The sequence below is a fragment of the Erythrolamprus reginae genome, chromosome 3 (assembly GCF_031021105.1).
Source record: "Erythrolamprus reginae isolate rEryReg1 chromosome 3, rEryReg1.hap1, whole genome shotgun sequence".
NCBI lineage: Eukaryota > Metazoa > Chordata > Lepidosauria > Squamata > Dipsadidae > Erythrolamprus > Erythrolamprus reginae.
In genome coordinates, this window is record NC_091952.1 from 229234973 (window position 1) to 229251820 (window position 16848).

Sequence of the window (16848 nt, forward strand, 5' to 3'; positions counted from 1 at the left end):
CCAGCATGAAAATATAATCAATGAAATGATCTGAAAGGCGGACCCTGGGTTGGAAGTTTTGGTATCCATGCAAATTTGAGCGTGCACACACATCCAACGTATTTTCTCAAAATAATATCCTGGTGGCATATAGCCATTTGGAATAATAGCTGATGGCATTATTGCTTGTTTGGAATTCTGACAGTATTGGGCAAGAAGAAAGGGTTGGGAATATTGTTTAAATAGCGTTTACTGATGTGTGATACATTGTGAGGTTGTTTGTTTCTTGTTGGACAAATAATTGAAAAGGAATTAATTTCATTTCATTTTATTGGATTTGTATGCCGCCCCTCTCCGTAGACTCGGGGCGGCTAACAACAGTAATAAAAACAACGTGCAACAATCCAATACTAAAGAAGCTAAAAACCCTTATTTTAAAACCAATCATACATGCAAACGTACCATACATAAATTGTGGAAGCCTAGGGGGAGAAGAAATCTTAATTCCCCCATGCCTGACGACAAAGGTGGGTTTTAAGAAGCTTGCGAAAGGCAAGAAGGGTGGGGGCTATTCTAATCTCTGGGGGGAGTTGGTTCCAGAGGGTCGGGGCTGCCACAGAGAAGGCTCTTCCCCTGGGTCCCGCCAAAAAATGCAGTACCACCCTATGGTGGTTTTTTATTTGCATAATGCTTTTGTGGGTAGGTTTATTCAGTTATTGAGACTGAAAAGTTTCAGGAAGAAGAACATAAGAAGAGCCATGCTGAATCAGGCCAAAGCCCATCGAGTCCAGCATTCTGTGTCACACAGTGGCCCTCCAATTGCCCATGGAGATCTTGAGCAGAAAGAGAAGGCAAGACCCTCCCTTTCCCATGACCCCCCAACAAAAGGTACTCAAGGGAATCCTGCCTGCTTCAACCAACATAGAGGCAGCCCATGGACACCCATTTCAATAACCAAAGCACATTCTTGATGTATCAGGAACTGGAAAAGGAAATGCAGAACAATGACTTTCATAGCACTTGCTGCAGAATCAAAGGAACAGCTTTTGTCAGAGCGTTAACTATTGTAGCTCATGTGATTATTTTAAGTTGCCTTAAAAATAACAGGATGAAAAACCATGTTGAAACACTTCCCCCCCCTCTTATAGGCTTGAAAGTGATTGGTATATCAAATTACTAGCCTTTTCTATAACTTTGTAAGTTGATCAGTATAATAAAGCCCTTTTTCCCCCACTCTGGAATGTTTTTCTATGGTAAGCTGCAGAAGTGCTGCATTAATTGAAAAGAACTGACACGGGAAATTGTCCTGAGAAATTGTCCATCCACTGTGGTTGTTCAGCTGATCATCATCACAAGCCTGGATCGCTATCCGTGCCTCCAGGCAGGTGTAAACCTAGGCTCTTCTAGTTTGACAGGAGTCTCTTTGCAATGCCCTGGCTACAGAAAGTCTCCTTGGCTTGGTGGCCTTCAGAACTAGCGTTGCTGGAACGTGCTTGGATTCAGGCTCCCGGCCAGCAAGCGTAACTTTTGTGTAAGAAACCAAATCTTGGAAATTCCTCCACCCTCAAGCTCTTGTGGGGAACTTATAAGGATCCTCCCTCTGAGTAATTTAATCAGCATGCAAAATGCCATTTCTGTTTACACAGGGATGTTGAGCAAGAAGTCATTTATCTGGCCATAACTAGACTCCACAGGAAAGTGATCAGCACAGAGCTGTTGGGTGGATTAAAATAATTCCCCGTGCTTGTCAAAAACCTGCATCCCCTTTCCCAACACCCCATCAAATAGCTGACCTTCACACTCCCCCAAGACGGGGGGTGGGGGCACAGTGTATCACTGTAAACTAGCTGTCACGACTCTTTGGCTGCGTGGAAGGGAAATAACAAAGTCGCTTTATGAGATGTAAAGCCTCCAGAACAAAATAAGCCCCTGGTCCTATTACTCCTGGTCCCTCTTAACTGCAGAGCCCATCTCTCTACACGTAGCCTTAGCAGAAATACGGGAGGCTTATGGAAGGAAGTCGTTTGAAAGCTATTTGCGTTTTTGCCAAAGAGATTTCTTTGATTTAGAAAGCATGAAAGATTGCTGTGACTGAATCTGTAGTGGATGAGCTGTTTCCCGTGTTTTCCTCAAAGGAAATTTACGACGTGATAAATTTCAGCGTTAAAAACGGGGAGAAGAGAGGTGAGGGAACAATTGTTAGGGGCTTCATTCCCCTTCTTTCTTTCTTTCTTTCTTTCTTTCTTTCTTTCTTTCTTTCTTTCTTTCTTTCTTTCTTTCTTTCTTAGATTTGTATGCCGCCTCTCTCCGAAGACTAGGGGCGGCTAACAACAATATAAAAAGACAATGTAAACAAATCTAATATTTAAAATAATCTTAAAAACCCCAATTTAAAGAACCACTCATACATACAAGCATACTATGTATAAATTCTATAAGCCTAAGGGGAAGGGAAATTTCAATTCCCCCATGCCTGAGGACAGAAGTGGGTTTTAAGGAGCTTGTGAAAGGCAAGGAGGGTGGGGGCAACTCTGATATCTGGGGGGAGCTGGTTCCAGAGGGTCGGGGCCGCCACAGAGAAGGCTCTTCTCCTGGGTCCCGCCAAACGACATTGCTTAGTCGACGGGACCCGGAGAAGGCCAACTCTGTGGGACCTAACCGGTCGCTGATATTCTGGTCTGATGCCATGAAGGGCTTTATAGGTCATAACCAACACTTTGAATTGTGACCGGAAATTGATCGGCAAAATTGTTCTTTTTACTTAAATGCAGCTTCTGTGATGTTAGTGTGAGCCCTCGGCACATTTTATTTTATTCTATTTTAACCGTGCGTTCTCTTTGCAGGATGGGTTGTTGGATCTCTGGAAATTCTTGGCAGCCCAGCCAGTTTGGTGAGAAGTGTTGGGAACGGGATTGCGGACTTCTTCAGGCTTCCTTATGAAGGTCTCACCCGTGGCCCAGGAGCCTTTGTCAGTGGGGTTTCCAGAGGAACCACATCATTTGTGAAGCACATATCCAAAGGTATCTCTTATCGTTTCCTTCCAATCCCACGGCATTCTCATCAGCAGAGGGTCTTGAAGGAAGACATCAAACTTTTCAGATGAACTTGCTATTGCCTTCAGCTTCCTTTAAGCTCCTTGAGTCTCAGTGAAAGGTGTAGGTTGATGTGTGTGTGTGTGTTTGTGTTGGGGGGAGAGAACTTTTTCTATTCTGCTATTGTTTCCACTAGGGACTTAAGCTTTCCCACATTTTGTAATGCAGTAACTGAGCAGAAACGTTAAAGAGGTTCTGCAGGGCTTCAGAAATCTTACACCACATTGCCTCATCATATGTAGTTGAAAAGACGATAATAATAGACACCGTTATTAAATATTGCTGAACACATTTGTAAAAAGCAAGCACACATCTGGCTTTCCCTGGATTTGTGTACAGACATAGCGCCATCTTGTGGCTTCCTAGGCCAGCTGGAAAACAGAAAAGATTCAAAGACTGGGGGGGGGGGGGGCAGAGGGGGACGAACTGCTAGGTTGCAATTCAAAACACCGTCATATTATCTCCACGTAGTCCTATTGTTTGCTGTACCTTCGCTAGCTGGTTGATTCTTGGCTTAGGATAATGTTTAAACCAGTGTTTCCCAACCTTGGCAACTTGAAGATATTTGGACTTCAACTCCCAGAATTCCCTAGCCAGCGAACGCTGGCTGGGGAATTCTGGGAGTTGAAGTCCAAATATCTTCAAGTTGCCAAGGTTGGGAAACACTGGTTTGAACAACCTTTTCATAGACAGACAAAAAGCATGCTTGTTTCTGCCATGGTTTGGATGCTGAATTTTTTTTTAATGGAAATTCTCCCTTTTGAAAACCGGGGGTGGGGGTGGGGACTAAGAACTTAACTTAGATCCCAGGAGTCCTTAATATTTATTTATTTTATTTATTATTTATTAATCTGATTTGTATGCCTCCCCTCTCCGTAGACTCGGGGCGGCTAACAACAATAATAATACAATGTAAACAAATCTAATATTTAAGTTAATTTTAAAAAACCCAATTTAAGAAACCAATCATACATAGATTGGCAAATTGCCAATCCCAGTTTAAGTTTTGTTGTATCATAGTTAACTACAGGCTTCATAATAAAGGCTCCCGAGTGGTTTAAGAATTGAGGACATTTATTATTGGCAACATTTATTAACAGTAACATTTATCATTAGTGTGACATCTTGATCGTGGTAGCTTCCATTATTTTAAACAAAATGTAGGTAGTCCTCAGACTAGCCCAAAATTTCTGTTGCTAAGTAAGACATTTGATAATGAATTTTGCCCCGTTTTTGCAACCTTCTTTGCCACGGTTACTAAGGGAAAAATGAATTGAAGTTGTTAACTTAGTAATATGGTTGTTAAGTGACTTTGGCTTCCCCATTGCCTTTGCTTATCGGAAAGTCGCAAAAGCCGGGGTGTCGCAGCAGGTAGAGTGCTGTACTGCAGGCCACTGAAGCTGACTGTAGATCTGAAGGTCAGCGGTTCAAATCTCATCACCGGCTCAAGGTTGACTCAGCCTTCCATCCTTCCGAGGTGGGTAAAATGAGGACCCGGATTGTGGGGGCAATAGGCTGGCTCTGTTAAAAAGTGCTATTGCTAACATGTTGCAAGCCGCCCTGAGTCTAAGGAGAAGGGTGGCATAAAAATTGAATAAATAAATAAAATAAATAAATAAAAGGTGACCACACGACCCCAGGACAATTCAACCATCATAAATATGAGTCAGTTTGCAAGCATTTGAATTTTGAACACCTGACTCTAGGGATGCCACAACAATCGTAAATGTGGAAAAACTCTTTAATAATAATAATAATAATAATAATAATAATAATAATAATAATAATAATAATAATAATAATTTATTAGATTTGTATGCCGCCCCTCTCCGAGGACTCGGGGCGGCTCACAACAATAATAAAATACAATAAGCAGTGGTACAAATCTAATATTAGTAAAAACTAGAATTAAAACCCCTTAATATTAAAAAACAATCTATTTATTTATTTATTTATTTATTTTATTTTATTAGATTTGTATGCCCCCCCTGTCCGAAGACTCGGGGCGGCTCGCAACATAATGAAAAACAATATAACATTGCAACAAATCTAATATTTAAAAAAATATATCTAAAACCCCAGTAATTAAAAACCATGCGACACAGACATACCAATACATAAAATATAAAAGCCTTGGGGAAGTGTTTCAGTTCCCCCATGCCTGGCGATATAGGTGGGTCTTGAGTAATTTGCGAAAGACAAGGAGGGTGGGGGCCGTTCTAATCTCCGGGGGGAGTTGATTCCAGAGGGTCGGGGCCGCCACAGAGAAGGCACTGTTGCTACTTTGAACGGACACTAAATGAACTGTTGTAAGTCAAGGATTACCTGTAATCTCTTCTAAATTAACTGGGCATTTAACTCCTCCGTTTGCCTTCAGGTACACTAACATCTATTACCAACCTAGCAACAAGCCTCGCACGAAATATGGACAGGCTTTCCCTGGACGAGGAGCATTACAATCGGCAAGAAGAATGGAGAAGGCAGCTGCCAGAAAATCTTGGAGAAGGACTAAGACAAGGACTTTCCCGGTTGGGCATCAGCCTTCTGGGTAAGATAATCTCTTTGGTCCTCGTTATGTTTATGCTTTAGTACAATCTCGAATATCTTCTATTTCCAGTACAATAAAATGCAGTATTTTGTTAGTAACTCTTGTATAATCCCAGAAAAAAAAAATCATAATACAAAATTATTAATTTCTCTCTAGATCTTTTGTCCCTTATTGCAAAAAAAAATATCTAATCTTGTCATCCAGCAATCACAATCATCATGTATTACCTCTTTTCTTTTTTTTCCTTTTTTTAAAAAAATATACTTTATTGGTTTATACAAAAAGGGAGTAAAACAGGGGGAAAGGGGGATGGGAGTACAGAAAAGAGAAGTGGGAGGGGAGTGGGGTAAACAGTATTGTTATATCACAGCTTATATATATTATTGTATACACATTCCAAGTATTTGTTCATATGTAAATATTTCGTATTTAGAGTTCTTATTTGAATAATCTTATAGCTGTAATATTTGATAATCCAACAGTAATGTGAAAAGCGAAGGGGTAGAAAGGGAAAAAAGGGAGAAAGAAAGAGAGAAGAAAGAAAGAAGAGAGAGATAGAGAGAGGAGAAGTATCTGCAAGCAAGCAGGCGTTTGGATTGTGACGACTTAGATGGATTATATTTGCTGTTTTTGTTAGTGAAAGTTAATCGTAGGTTGTAATATTAGTAGATTTCTAATAATTATCAAGTGGATTGAGCTCAGACAGGGATTGTATTGGTTTTGGTCCGATTTTTAATTATACATATCTTTATTTTGGTTTATATTAAGCGATTTTGGTTATTTTTCGCTTTGTCATCTTTAGAGTTAGATAGCCATCTGAACCATTTCTCCCAGGTCTTGTAGAACTCTGAATCATTTTTGTTTTGAATTTCCATTGTTAATTTTGTTAGTTCGGCACATTCCATAATTTTACTAATGATGGTTAGATTTGTCAGAATGTCTTCTTTTTTCCAATGTTGTGCATATGTTAGTCTGGCGGCCGTTAGTATTTGGATAGTGAGGTATCTGTCTTCTTTACTTAATTTCTGTCTAAAAATGCCCATGTATTAACTCTTTTCATTAATATACTCTCAAATACAGGGAGGTGGACAAAAACATGGAAACACCTTTAAAATCCAGATTTGGGGTCCAGATTTGTGAAGCTCCGCTTCAAACAGTTTTTGTGGAAACTGGGTTCTGTACGTGTCTATTGAGCTCTGCAGTGATTTTAGGAGCTGTGGTCTTGCGATCCGCTCTAACAATTCGCTTTAGAGTCCGACGGCCTCTCTCAGACAACTTCGACTTTCGACCAGACCTGTGCTTGGCTGAGGACGTTTTCCCTTCTCTTTCAAAAGAAGTCGTTACTTTTGAGACATGACCTCTTGAAATGCCAAACATTCGGACACTTTCTGTTACACTAGCGCCTGCCATTCGAGCACCAACAATTTGGCCTCTTTGAAAGTCTGAGAGGTCTGCCATTTCTAGAAGGTTATAACCAATTTCCTTAAATTTCTGTTAAAAAAAGGTAGTTTAAAAAAACATATCAAATAACAGAATTAAAAAAACATTAAAATATGTCATGTTTTGATTGATTTGAATATGTTCATTCATGATGCCAAAAAGCCAAGTGTTTCCATTTTTTTGTCCACCGTCTGTATATACTGACAAATATACAATATTTCTAACATTCTAACTGGTAGGCCACAGTGCCTCCTATTTCTCTCTACACATTTTACTTAAATCTAAAAACCCCTATATAGTCTATCAAATCACAAACATTGAAAATACTAAAAAAGGGAAAAAAGAAAAGAAAAAATATATAACCAATTTCATACATTTTTTTTCAGTACACCATAAATAGAAACATAGAAGACTGACGGCGGAAAAAGACCTCCTGGTCCATCTAGTCTGCCCTTATACTATTTCCTGTATTTTATCTTAGGATGGATATATGTTTATCCCACACATGTTTACATTCAGTTACTGTGGATTTACCAACCACGTCTGTTGGAAGTTTGTTCCAAGGATCTACTACTCTTTCAGTGAAATAATATTTTCTCACGTTGCTTTTGATCTTTCCCCCAACTAACTTCAGATTGTGTCCCCTTGTTCTTGTGTTCACTTTCCTATTAAAAACACTTCCCTCCTGAACCTTATTTAACCCTTTAACATATTTAAATGTTTCGATCATGTCCCCCCTTTTCCTTCTGTCCTGCAGACTATACAGATTGAGTTCATTAAGTCTTTCCTCATACATTTTATGCTTAAGACCTTCCACCATTCTTATAGCCCATCTTTGGACCCGTTCAATTTGGTCAATATCTTTTTGTAGGTGAGGTCTCCAGAACTGAACACAGTACTCCAAATGTGGTCTCACCAGCGCTCTATATAAGGGGATCACAATCTCCCTCTTCCTGCTTGTTATACCTCTAGCTATGCAGCCAAGGATCCTACTTGCTTTTCCTACTGCCCAACCACACTATAAATCATCTACTGTTCATTAATTCCATTTTTATGAATCTTTTTTTTGAGTCAAACTTTTTTGAGTGCAGTTTCCAATTCCAGATTCTTCCTTGAGTGGGGGCAAAAAAGTAGGGCGCGAGAGGATCCTTGGCCGAAGCAAGATCTGTGTGCCCCATAGGGCAAGTATTGCTGCTTACGCTAGGCAAAATACAGTCCCCCCACGATTTTCAGTTCCTCTAGTTTTTCCATTTTACCGAAAGTAAGTTATATATTCCCACCTCGGTTGGGGATAAGAAAATTCATTGGAAACGAACGCTTGTGTCAGAGGCAGCCACTGCCAAGCAAATCGCAGTTAGAAAGAAAGGCTGTTGCCTTGGACGGCAGTAAGTTATGTTCTCAGCTGTGATGAGATCCTCCCCAGGGGGGGACCCAGAATGTGCTTTGGGACAGGAGGTAGCACATACATTATTTTCCTGTATTATTTGATTTCCTTTCCCTAGCCAGGCCCTGGATAGGCTGATTATTCCTGGCACGGAATTCTCCCTGAATCACATTGGAGATCATATAGGAATGACCGTCTCTCTCCGTGCCCCATCCCCTTTTCCCATCTCATCATCCTAATCTAATCTGGAAAAAAAAGAGGATTCAGAAAAATCTCTGGTTTCTTGTAATTATGAGTTTCTGTAACCTTGGAAAGGGAGCAGAGACGGGATGTTTTAGCCATTTGCTAAGACCCGATGCTCGAGGAAGGCTCGGTTTCACAGAGCTGTATTTGTCAGCAGCAACGGCATGTGAATTATACGTGCTTGGGGAACAGATTATTTAACGGGGAATCACAGAGTAATCTAATTCAGAAGGAAAGCAGGTTTACAAAAATGACTGTCGGAGGCCAAGACTCGAAATTTTGGAGAGTTTATATAGAAATTGATTTTGTTCAGCCTCGGGCTTTTAACTTGTTGCTCCCCCATGTTGCTCCCAGGATGGAGTGAGTAGATTTTACTAGAGCCTCCAGCTTAAGCTGGGCAAGGAATGCTCTGTTCGGCATCACTGCAATAAAGCAATTTATTAAGACAATTCACGGGAGGTGAAAAAACAAAGATGAATGCCCGTTTTAAAAGTCAACATCAAAAAGCCACCAGAAACTACCTGCCCAAAACTAAAGGCTACAGAAGAATATTACTTCGACCTTAAAACATATTGCCCACAAGATCGTATGTTGCAATGTCCTGCCTGTCAAAGGCTACTTCAGCTTCAACCACAACCACACAAGAGCACACAACAGATTCAAGCTTAATATTAACCGTTCCAAACTTGACTGTAAAAAATGTGACTTTAGTAATCGGGTTGTTGAAGCGTGGAACTCATTACCGGACTCCGTAGTGTCATCCCCTAACCCGCAACATTTTACCCTTAGACTATCCAAGGTTGACCTCTCCAGATTCCCAAGAGGTCAGTAAGGGGCATACATAAGCGCACTATAATGCCTTCCGTCCCCTGTCCTATAGTCTCTCCTATATCTCATATTTCTTCTCTACTATATCCTCTATAACCTTCATTGTGTATTATTGTATATTGGACAAAATAAATAAATAAAATCATACTGTTCTAATTGCATGCAGGCTTGTGGACAAGATCTCTTGGATCTTTTAATTATGCAAAGGAAGACTTTGCAACACATGAGAGCATGCACAAAGCACCTGTATCTGAATCATTAAAAGGAGCTGGGGGTGGGATTTGGGGGGGGAGGCAGTAGTGGGGGCAGTTGTGCAGCCACTGTGGGAACCATTCCTGCCTGTACTTGCCATGTGCATTCATGCAAAGCAACTTACTTTCCCTTAATATCCTGTAAACCAGTGTTTCCCAACCTTGGCAACTTGAAGATATTTGGACTTCAACTCCCAGAATTCCCCAGCCAGCGAATGCTGGCTGGGGAATTCTGGGAGTTGAAGTCCAGATATCTTCAAGTTGCCAAGGTTGGGAAACACTGCTGTAAACAGTAGAACGACACATGGGTTCTATTTTTTTTCCCTTTGAATGAAAAGTCTTAGTGTTGTTTTCTGATGTTCCCATTGCTTCACACAGTGCTTCAGTTTGCTTGATTATAAAACATCTGCGGGCACCGACTTGGGGAAGGTTAACTTAGAAGCTTGTTTTTGTTTGAAAACCACGAGTTCAAATATCGCATAAACATTGATGAAAAGATATTTCTTCCGAAGAAGATGACACATTTGTGCCAACTTAATTAACCACTATATAGACATTTCTGAAAGGAAAGTAGGATTTAGAATTGTGAAAGAAGAATGTGCAGTATACACAGACTTTTTTTTTACTAGCCAAAAAAAAATCACAAATATGTATATTGCTTGACAAATGCTTTCATGGGATTATGAGACCACACTGTCACCCTGTGAGATCAAAGTGACTAGCAATAAGCAAACACAAAAGTTCAGAAGAATCTTGTTTGACATTTTTTTTGCTTCTTAAAAAAATAGGATTTTTCTTATTTCCTATCCCTTGTAATTCAATAATACAGTGATACCTTGTCTTACAAACTTAATTGGTTCCGGGACCAGGTTCTTAAGGTGAAAAGTTTGTAAGACGAAACAATGTTTCCCATAGGAATCAATGGAAAAGTGATTAATGCGTGCAAGCCCAAAATTCACCCCTTTTGCCAGCCGAAGCACCCATTTTCGCACTTCTGGGATTCCCCTGAGGCTCCCCTCCATGGGAAACCCCCCTCCGGACTTCTGCGTTTTTGTGATGCTGCAGGGGTATCCCAGCAGGGGAATCCCAGCATCACAAAAACGGGCGCTTCGCTGGGGTTTCCCAGCGAAGGGAGCATCAGTGAAATTGCAGCATCGCAAAAACACCAAAGTCCTCAAAGCCCCACCTACAGACCTCTGTGTTTTTGCGATGCTGTGATTTCACTGAGGCTCCCTTCACTGGGAAACCCCATCTCCGGACTTCCGTTGCCAGCAAAGTGCCCGTTTTTGCGCTGCTGGGATTCTCCTGCTGGGATTTCCCTGCAGCATCACAAAAACACGGAAGTCTATAAGTGGGGTTTCCCATGGAGGGGAGCCTCAGGGGAATCCCAGTAGCACAAAAACGGGCGCTTCACTGACAACGGAAGTCCAGAGGCGGGGCATCCCAGTGTCAATGGTGGGTTTGTAAGGTGAAAATAGTTTCTAAAAAGAGGCAAAAAAATATTAAACCCTGGGTTTGTATCTCGAAAAGTTTGTATGATGAGGCGTTTGTAAGACTAGGTATCACTGTATATGATATGATATGATATTATATATTAATATAGTTATATTATTATTATTATTATTATTATTATTATTATTATTATAGTAATAATAATAATAATAATGCTGTATTGTATCATATTGTATTGTATTATATAGATTAGATTAGACTAGATTAGATTGTAATAAATTACTAAATTTATGCAGTTGTCAATGTCGCCGAAAGTGACTCAGGGCAACATACAATAAAATAAAATTAATAATATAAAAACAATCATTGTAAAAATAGGCAATCATTATTCAAAGTTAAAATATTTCTTTAAAAGTACACAAACCGCAAGTAGAGAGAGTAAATATTGCAAGGATGATATCATCCATTATAAGGGAGCTACCTTAAAATGTTGCCAATTCCTTAGGATCCCCAAGCCTAGTGACATGACCAGGTCTGGCGTGACTTCCTGAATATTATCAGGGAAATAACATGACTTTGGGATGGGGAGGGCAGATGTTTCATAAGATGGACAATTTCATTGCTTCCTTTTTTTACCCTGCAATAGAAGGACATTTTTATGGTATTATTTCCATAATTTACATTCTATTAACATGATAAGGAAGGGACCCATTAGAGGTACTTCATATTTTTTAAATCTTAGTTTGACCCACACATGACAATGCCATAATATGATTTAGTTGTTCATATAGAATGTGTGAATGAAACACTAAACAATTTTTTAAATAAGAAGTTGTAGCTTCTAGCATATGCTTGTTTTATTTTTATGTTCTCCCCTAATCTTATACTAATTAGCCTTCAAAGGGTGCAAATTAAGAGCCACTAAAATAAGTAGGAAAATAAATCAGGAATTGTTCAAATAACCCAACATAATTTTATTCAACAGAATGCTCTCAGTTCAGCGAAATAAACTATACTTGATGTGTAAATGCAGTTAGCAGCCTAGTTCATACATAACAATTTATGCATGGTATGTTTGTATGTTATGTATGTTTGGTTTTATAATAAGGGTTTTTTAGTTGTTTTAGTATTGGATTGTTACATGCTGTTTTTTTATCACTGTTGTTAGCCGCCCTGAGTCTACGGAGAGGGGCGGCATATAAATCCAATTAAAATAATAATAATAATAATAATAATAATAATAACAACAACAATAACAACAACAACAACAACAACATTAAATCTTGTTCTGGTTTATTATTTTTCAATGGGTTTTATTTATAAATAAAAACTTATTCAACAAAGCATGAAATTGTTAAAATTCTGGGTCACCATACATGAAATCTGGAAATAATTTGTCAATGAAATTTTCAATTTTTCAAATTTATTTATTTTATTTATTTAATTCAACTTCTATGCCGCCCAATCCCGAAGGACTCCGGGTAGCTTACAATGACATAAAAGATTCAGAAACAATAAAAAGAAGTCAAATATAAAAATCTAAAACTATAAAACCCCAGTTAAAAACCTTGAACACAACTATCCAATCAACACACAAGCATGTCATTCAACACTTCTGGGCCATGTTAGAAAAGTGATAAAAATGATAGAAATTTTTTTTATGGCATGACAGAACCCTACAGCAAGCATGTGCATATGTGTGTTTGTGTATAGTTAGATAGATATGTGTCAAGAATAGTCCTAAAAATGCGAGTTCCAGGTACGTGTGTGAATGATGAGGCAGCAGCCATCTCGATCACCGGAACATAGAAACTTTAATAAAACCACTTAGCTTTCGTTAGCGTGCTGCTAACTTCGTCAGAGTATTAAAAATGCCATGGGAGACAATCACCTTTATAAAGCATTATTCAGTCTGCTCATTGCCCGCGTCACACCCTTCCCTCCCCTCTGCGGCCCTTTAGCCAGCATGAGCAAGCCCACAATTAGGCTTGCCGCAGAGGGGAGGGAAGGGTGTGGCCCTATGACGCGGGCAATGAGCAGACTGAATAATGCTTTATAAAGGTGATTGTCTCCCATGGCATTTTTAATACTCTGACGAAGTTAGCAGCACGCTAACGAAAGCTAAGTGGTTTTATTAAAGTTTCTATGTTCCGGTGATCGAGATGGCTGCTGCCTCATCATTCACATAGATATGTGTGTATAAATGCATATTTGTGTACACAAACACACACACACACAGAAATCCTATCTGCCAAGAAAGATATATCTTAAAAGAAAATGTCTACAAAGTCTATTTCATTACACTTTGAAATCTTAACAAGCAGAATCCTTGGTAAAAGCATCACGTATAAACTACTATCCCAAGAATATTTTAAAATACATGTTGTATTTTTGCTATGACAGCCATGGGCAATTACTCCAAAAGAAAATTTGTGGTGCATGATTAATACATACCAGCGTGTTCACCATTTAGTTTAATCAGATTTGTATTAGTTTAATCAGATTTGTATGCCGCCCCTCTCCGCAGACTCGGGGCGGCTCACAGCAACAGCAATACAAGACAAATCCAATATTAAATTAATTTTAAGAACACCACAAGTTAAAAACCAATCATACACACTAGCATACCATACACAAATTTTATAAGCCTAGGGGGAAGGAACATGTCAATTCCCCCATGCCTGACGACAGAGGTGGGTTTTAAGGAGCTTACGAAAGGCTAGGAGGGTGGGGGCAACTCTGATATCTGGGGGGAGTTGATTCCAAAGGGTCGGGGCCGCCACAGAGAAGGCTCTTCCCCTGGGTCCCGCCAAACGACATTGTTTAGTTGACGGGACCCGGAGAAGGCCAACTCTGTGGGACCTAACTGGTCGCTGGGATTCGTGCAGCAGAAGGCGGTCCCGGAGATATTCTGGTCCGGTGCCATGAAGGGCTTTATAGGTCATAACCAACACTTTGAATTGTGACCGGAAACTGATCGGCAACCAATGCAGACTGCGGAGTGTTGGTGTGACATGGGCAAATTTAGGAAAGCCCATGATAGCTCTCGCAGCTGCATTCTGCACGATCTGAAGTTTCCGAACACTTTTCAAAGGTAGCCCCATGTAGAGAGCGTTACAGTAGTCGAGCCTCGAGGTGATGAGGGCATGAGTGACTGTGAGCAGTGACTCCCGGTCCAAATAGGGCCGCAACTGGTGCACCAGACGAACCTGGGCAAACGCCCCCCTCGCCACAGCTGAAAGATGTTTCTCTAATGTGAGCTGTGGATCGAGGAGGACGCCCAAGTTGCGGACCCTCTCTGAGGGGGTTAGTGACTCCCCCCCCAGGGTGATGGATGGACAGATGGAATTGTCCTTGGGAGGCAAAACCCACAGCCACTCCGTCTTATCCGGGTTGAGTTTGAGTCTGTTGACACCCATCCAGACCCCAACAGCCTCCAAGCACCGGCAGACCATAACTACTGTAGGGTTCTATAAAAACACTCCTCAAATCAGTCAGTTATTGAGGTTCTTCAATCTAGTGAAAATTGCAGCAGCCAAAGCACCTTCTTGGTTCTTTGATTAGCTACAGAGAAGATGGGTTGAATTTATCTAGCTCTGGAGATTTTCTGGAAAGCTCTCATTACTACATGAATAATTGTGACTGGACCAACAGAATCTTCTTGATCTTCCAGGGATTTAGACCCTGCAATAGAAATCTACTGTATTTCACTCAAATGGATCACTTCTTGCTCTTAATTGCTGCCTTTACTCAAGATACAGACGAGAAATTTGAGTTTACAATTTGGCTTAGGCTGCGTTGCCTGCACTGTTTTGCTTAATCAGAATGAAAGACTTGAACTGGCATTGAGATTCTGTTTACAAATTCTTTGTTGCTGAAATAATCCCCACTACTCTTAGTCTCAGAAAAAATAACTATCCAAAAGTATTGCATTCAACGCAAACCCAATCTGAGGGAACAACTCTGTAAATATTGGGTCCATCAGTATTTGATATCACTTTATAATCTCTGTTTTCACCTGTCTTCTCTGGTGGTGAGGGATTTCAAACAATATATTTTTCATGGCTCTTTCCAGATTTTATTGGTCTACCATGTCATAAATGAATTTGTCTGATAGCCTTGAAAAGGTCTAGTTGTATACAGTGGTACCTCTACCTAAGAACGCTTCTACTTACAAACTTTTAAAGATAAGAATCGTGTGTTCAAGAATTTTTTGCCTCTTCTCAAGAGCCATTTTCTACTTACAAACCCGAGCTTCCGAAACTGTAACCGGAAAAGGCAGGGAGAAGCCTCCGTGGGGCCTCTCTAGGAATCTCCTGAGAGGAAACGGCCAAAAAAGGCAGGAAGAAGCCTCCGTGGGGCTTCTCTAGGAATCTCCTGAGAGGAAACAGCCAGAAAAGGCAGGAAGAAGCCTCCGTGGGACCTCTCTAGGAATCTCTTGGGAGGAAATAGGGCCTCCACCCTCCCTGTGGTTTCCCCAATCGCACGCATTGGCTTTTACATTGATTCCTATGGGAAAAATTGCTTCTTCTTACAAACTTTTCTACTACATTGCCCTAGCTCAGCTCCAATGTGAATGTGTTTGCTGGCCAGCTGATTTTTGGCTTGCACAGAGGCTCTGGAGGGGCGTATTTGGCTTCCAGAGAGCCTTTGGGGAATAGGGGAGGACATTTTTACCCTCCCCAAGCTCCAAGGAAGCCTTTGGAGCATGGGGAGGGCGAAACATGAGCCTGCTGAGCCCACCAGAAGTTGGGAAACAGGCTATTTCCGATCTCCAGAGGGCCTCCGGAGGATGGGGGAGGCTGTTTTCACCCTCTCCAGGCATTGAATTATGGGTGTGGGCACTCATGCATGCGCGATAGCACACTCATACGCTCTTTCGGCACCGGAGGAAAAAAAGATTCACCATCCGTGCTATAGGTAGTGCTTGACTTATGAAAAGTTTTGTGACTAGAATCTTGATCATTGAGGAAAGCAGTCATTAAACAAAATGTCTTGTGATGGTTTCCCTCAACGACTGCAATCTTGGAACTCCCGGTTGTGGTCTTTATGCAATCATTAAGAGGAGAGAGTGCCAGATAAAGAATGTGGCGTGCCTCAGGGCCATGGAGGTTTTTCCTAGAAGGCCTGGCGCCTGCCATACATGAGTTGAACATTTCCATCTCATCTCAGGACTCACATGTGGATTGTACGATGGATGCAAAGAACAATTTGAAACCACCAGAAAGCAATGGCTACTTTGTGAGTTTTATGGAGGGTAGATTGTCAATTAGTTTTGTTGTCTCCAAAAGCACCTAAATTATTTTATGCGAAAATGTTTGGGGTTTTATTGTTGTTGCTACTGTTTACAAAATGGAATCGCAATTGGCCCTAATAGAGTTACTGTTGTCCATATGGGATGAAAAAAAGTGTCTCTTGCCCATATTTGGAGAGCTTATAAAGAGATCTGGAAGCTTCAGCTAGTCTTTTCTTCCTAAATGACCTTCGGCAAAAGCACTTCAGATTCATAATGTATCACTTTGTCATCTTGTTCAATCATTATCCTTTTAGTGAGATCCAAATATATTATCCATCAAAGTTACAACAGCTAGATGCATCTCTGGGATCTATGGCTTGAATAAACTCAGGATC

At 40.5% G+C, this 16848-nt stretch overlaps 2 protein-coding genes across 3 annotated transcripts in view; one reads left to right on the top strand and one right to left on the bottom strand.

The window, feature by feature from the left end:
* The window catches only part of VPS13B (vacuolar protein sorting 13 homolog B), a 454077-nt gene that overhangs the window by 421006 nt on the left and 16223 nt on the right, over nt 1-16848 (top strand). For both annotated transcript variants that reach the window (XM_070748103.1, XM_070748104.1), the window contains exons 57-58: nt 2823-2999; nt 5449-5619. In XM_070748103.1, coding sequence (XP_070604204.1) covers nt 2823-2999; nt 5449-5619 — 348 coding nt within the window. The remainder of the gene's footprint in view (nt 1-2822; nt 3000-5448; nt 5620-16848) is intronic.
* COX6C (cytochrome c oxidase subunit 6C) overlaps nt 1-16848 on the bottom strand; it is a 336477-nt gene that overhangs the window by 291763 nt on the left and 27866 nt on the right. The window lies entirely within an intron of this gene.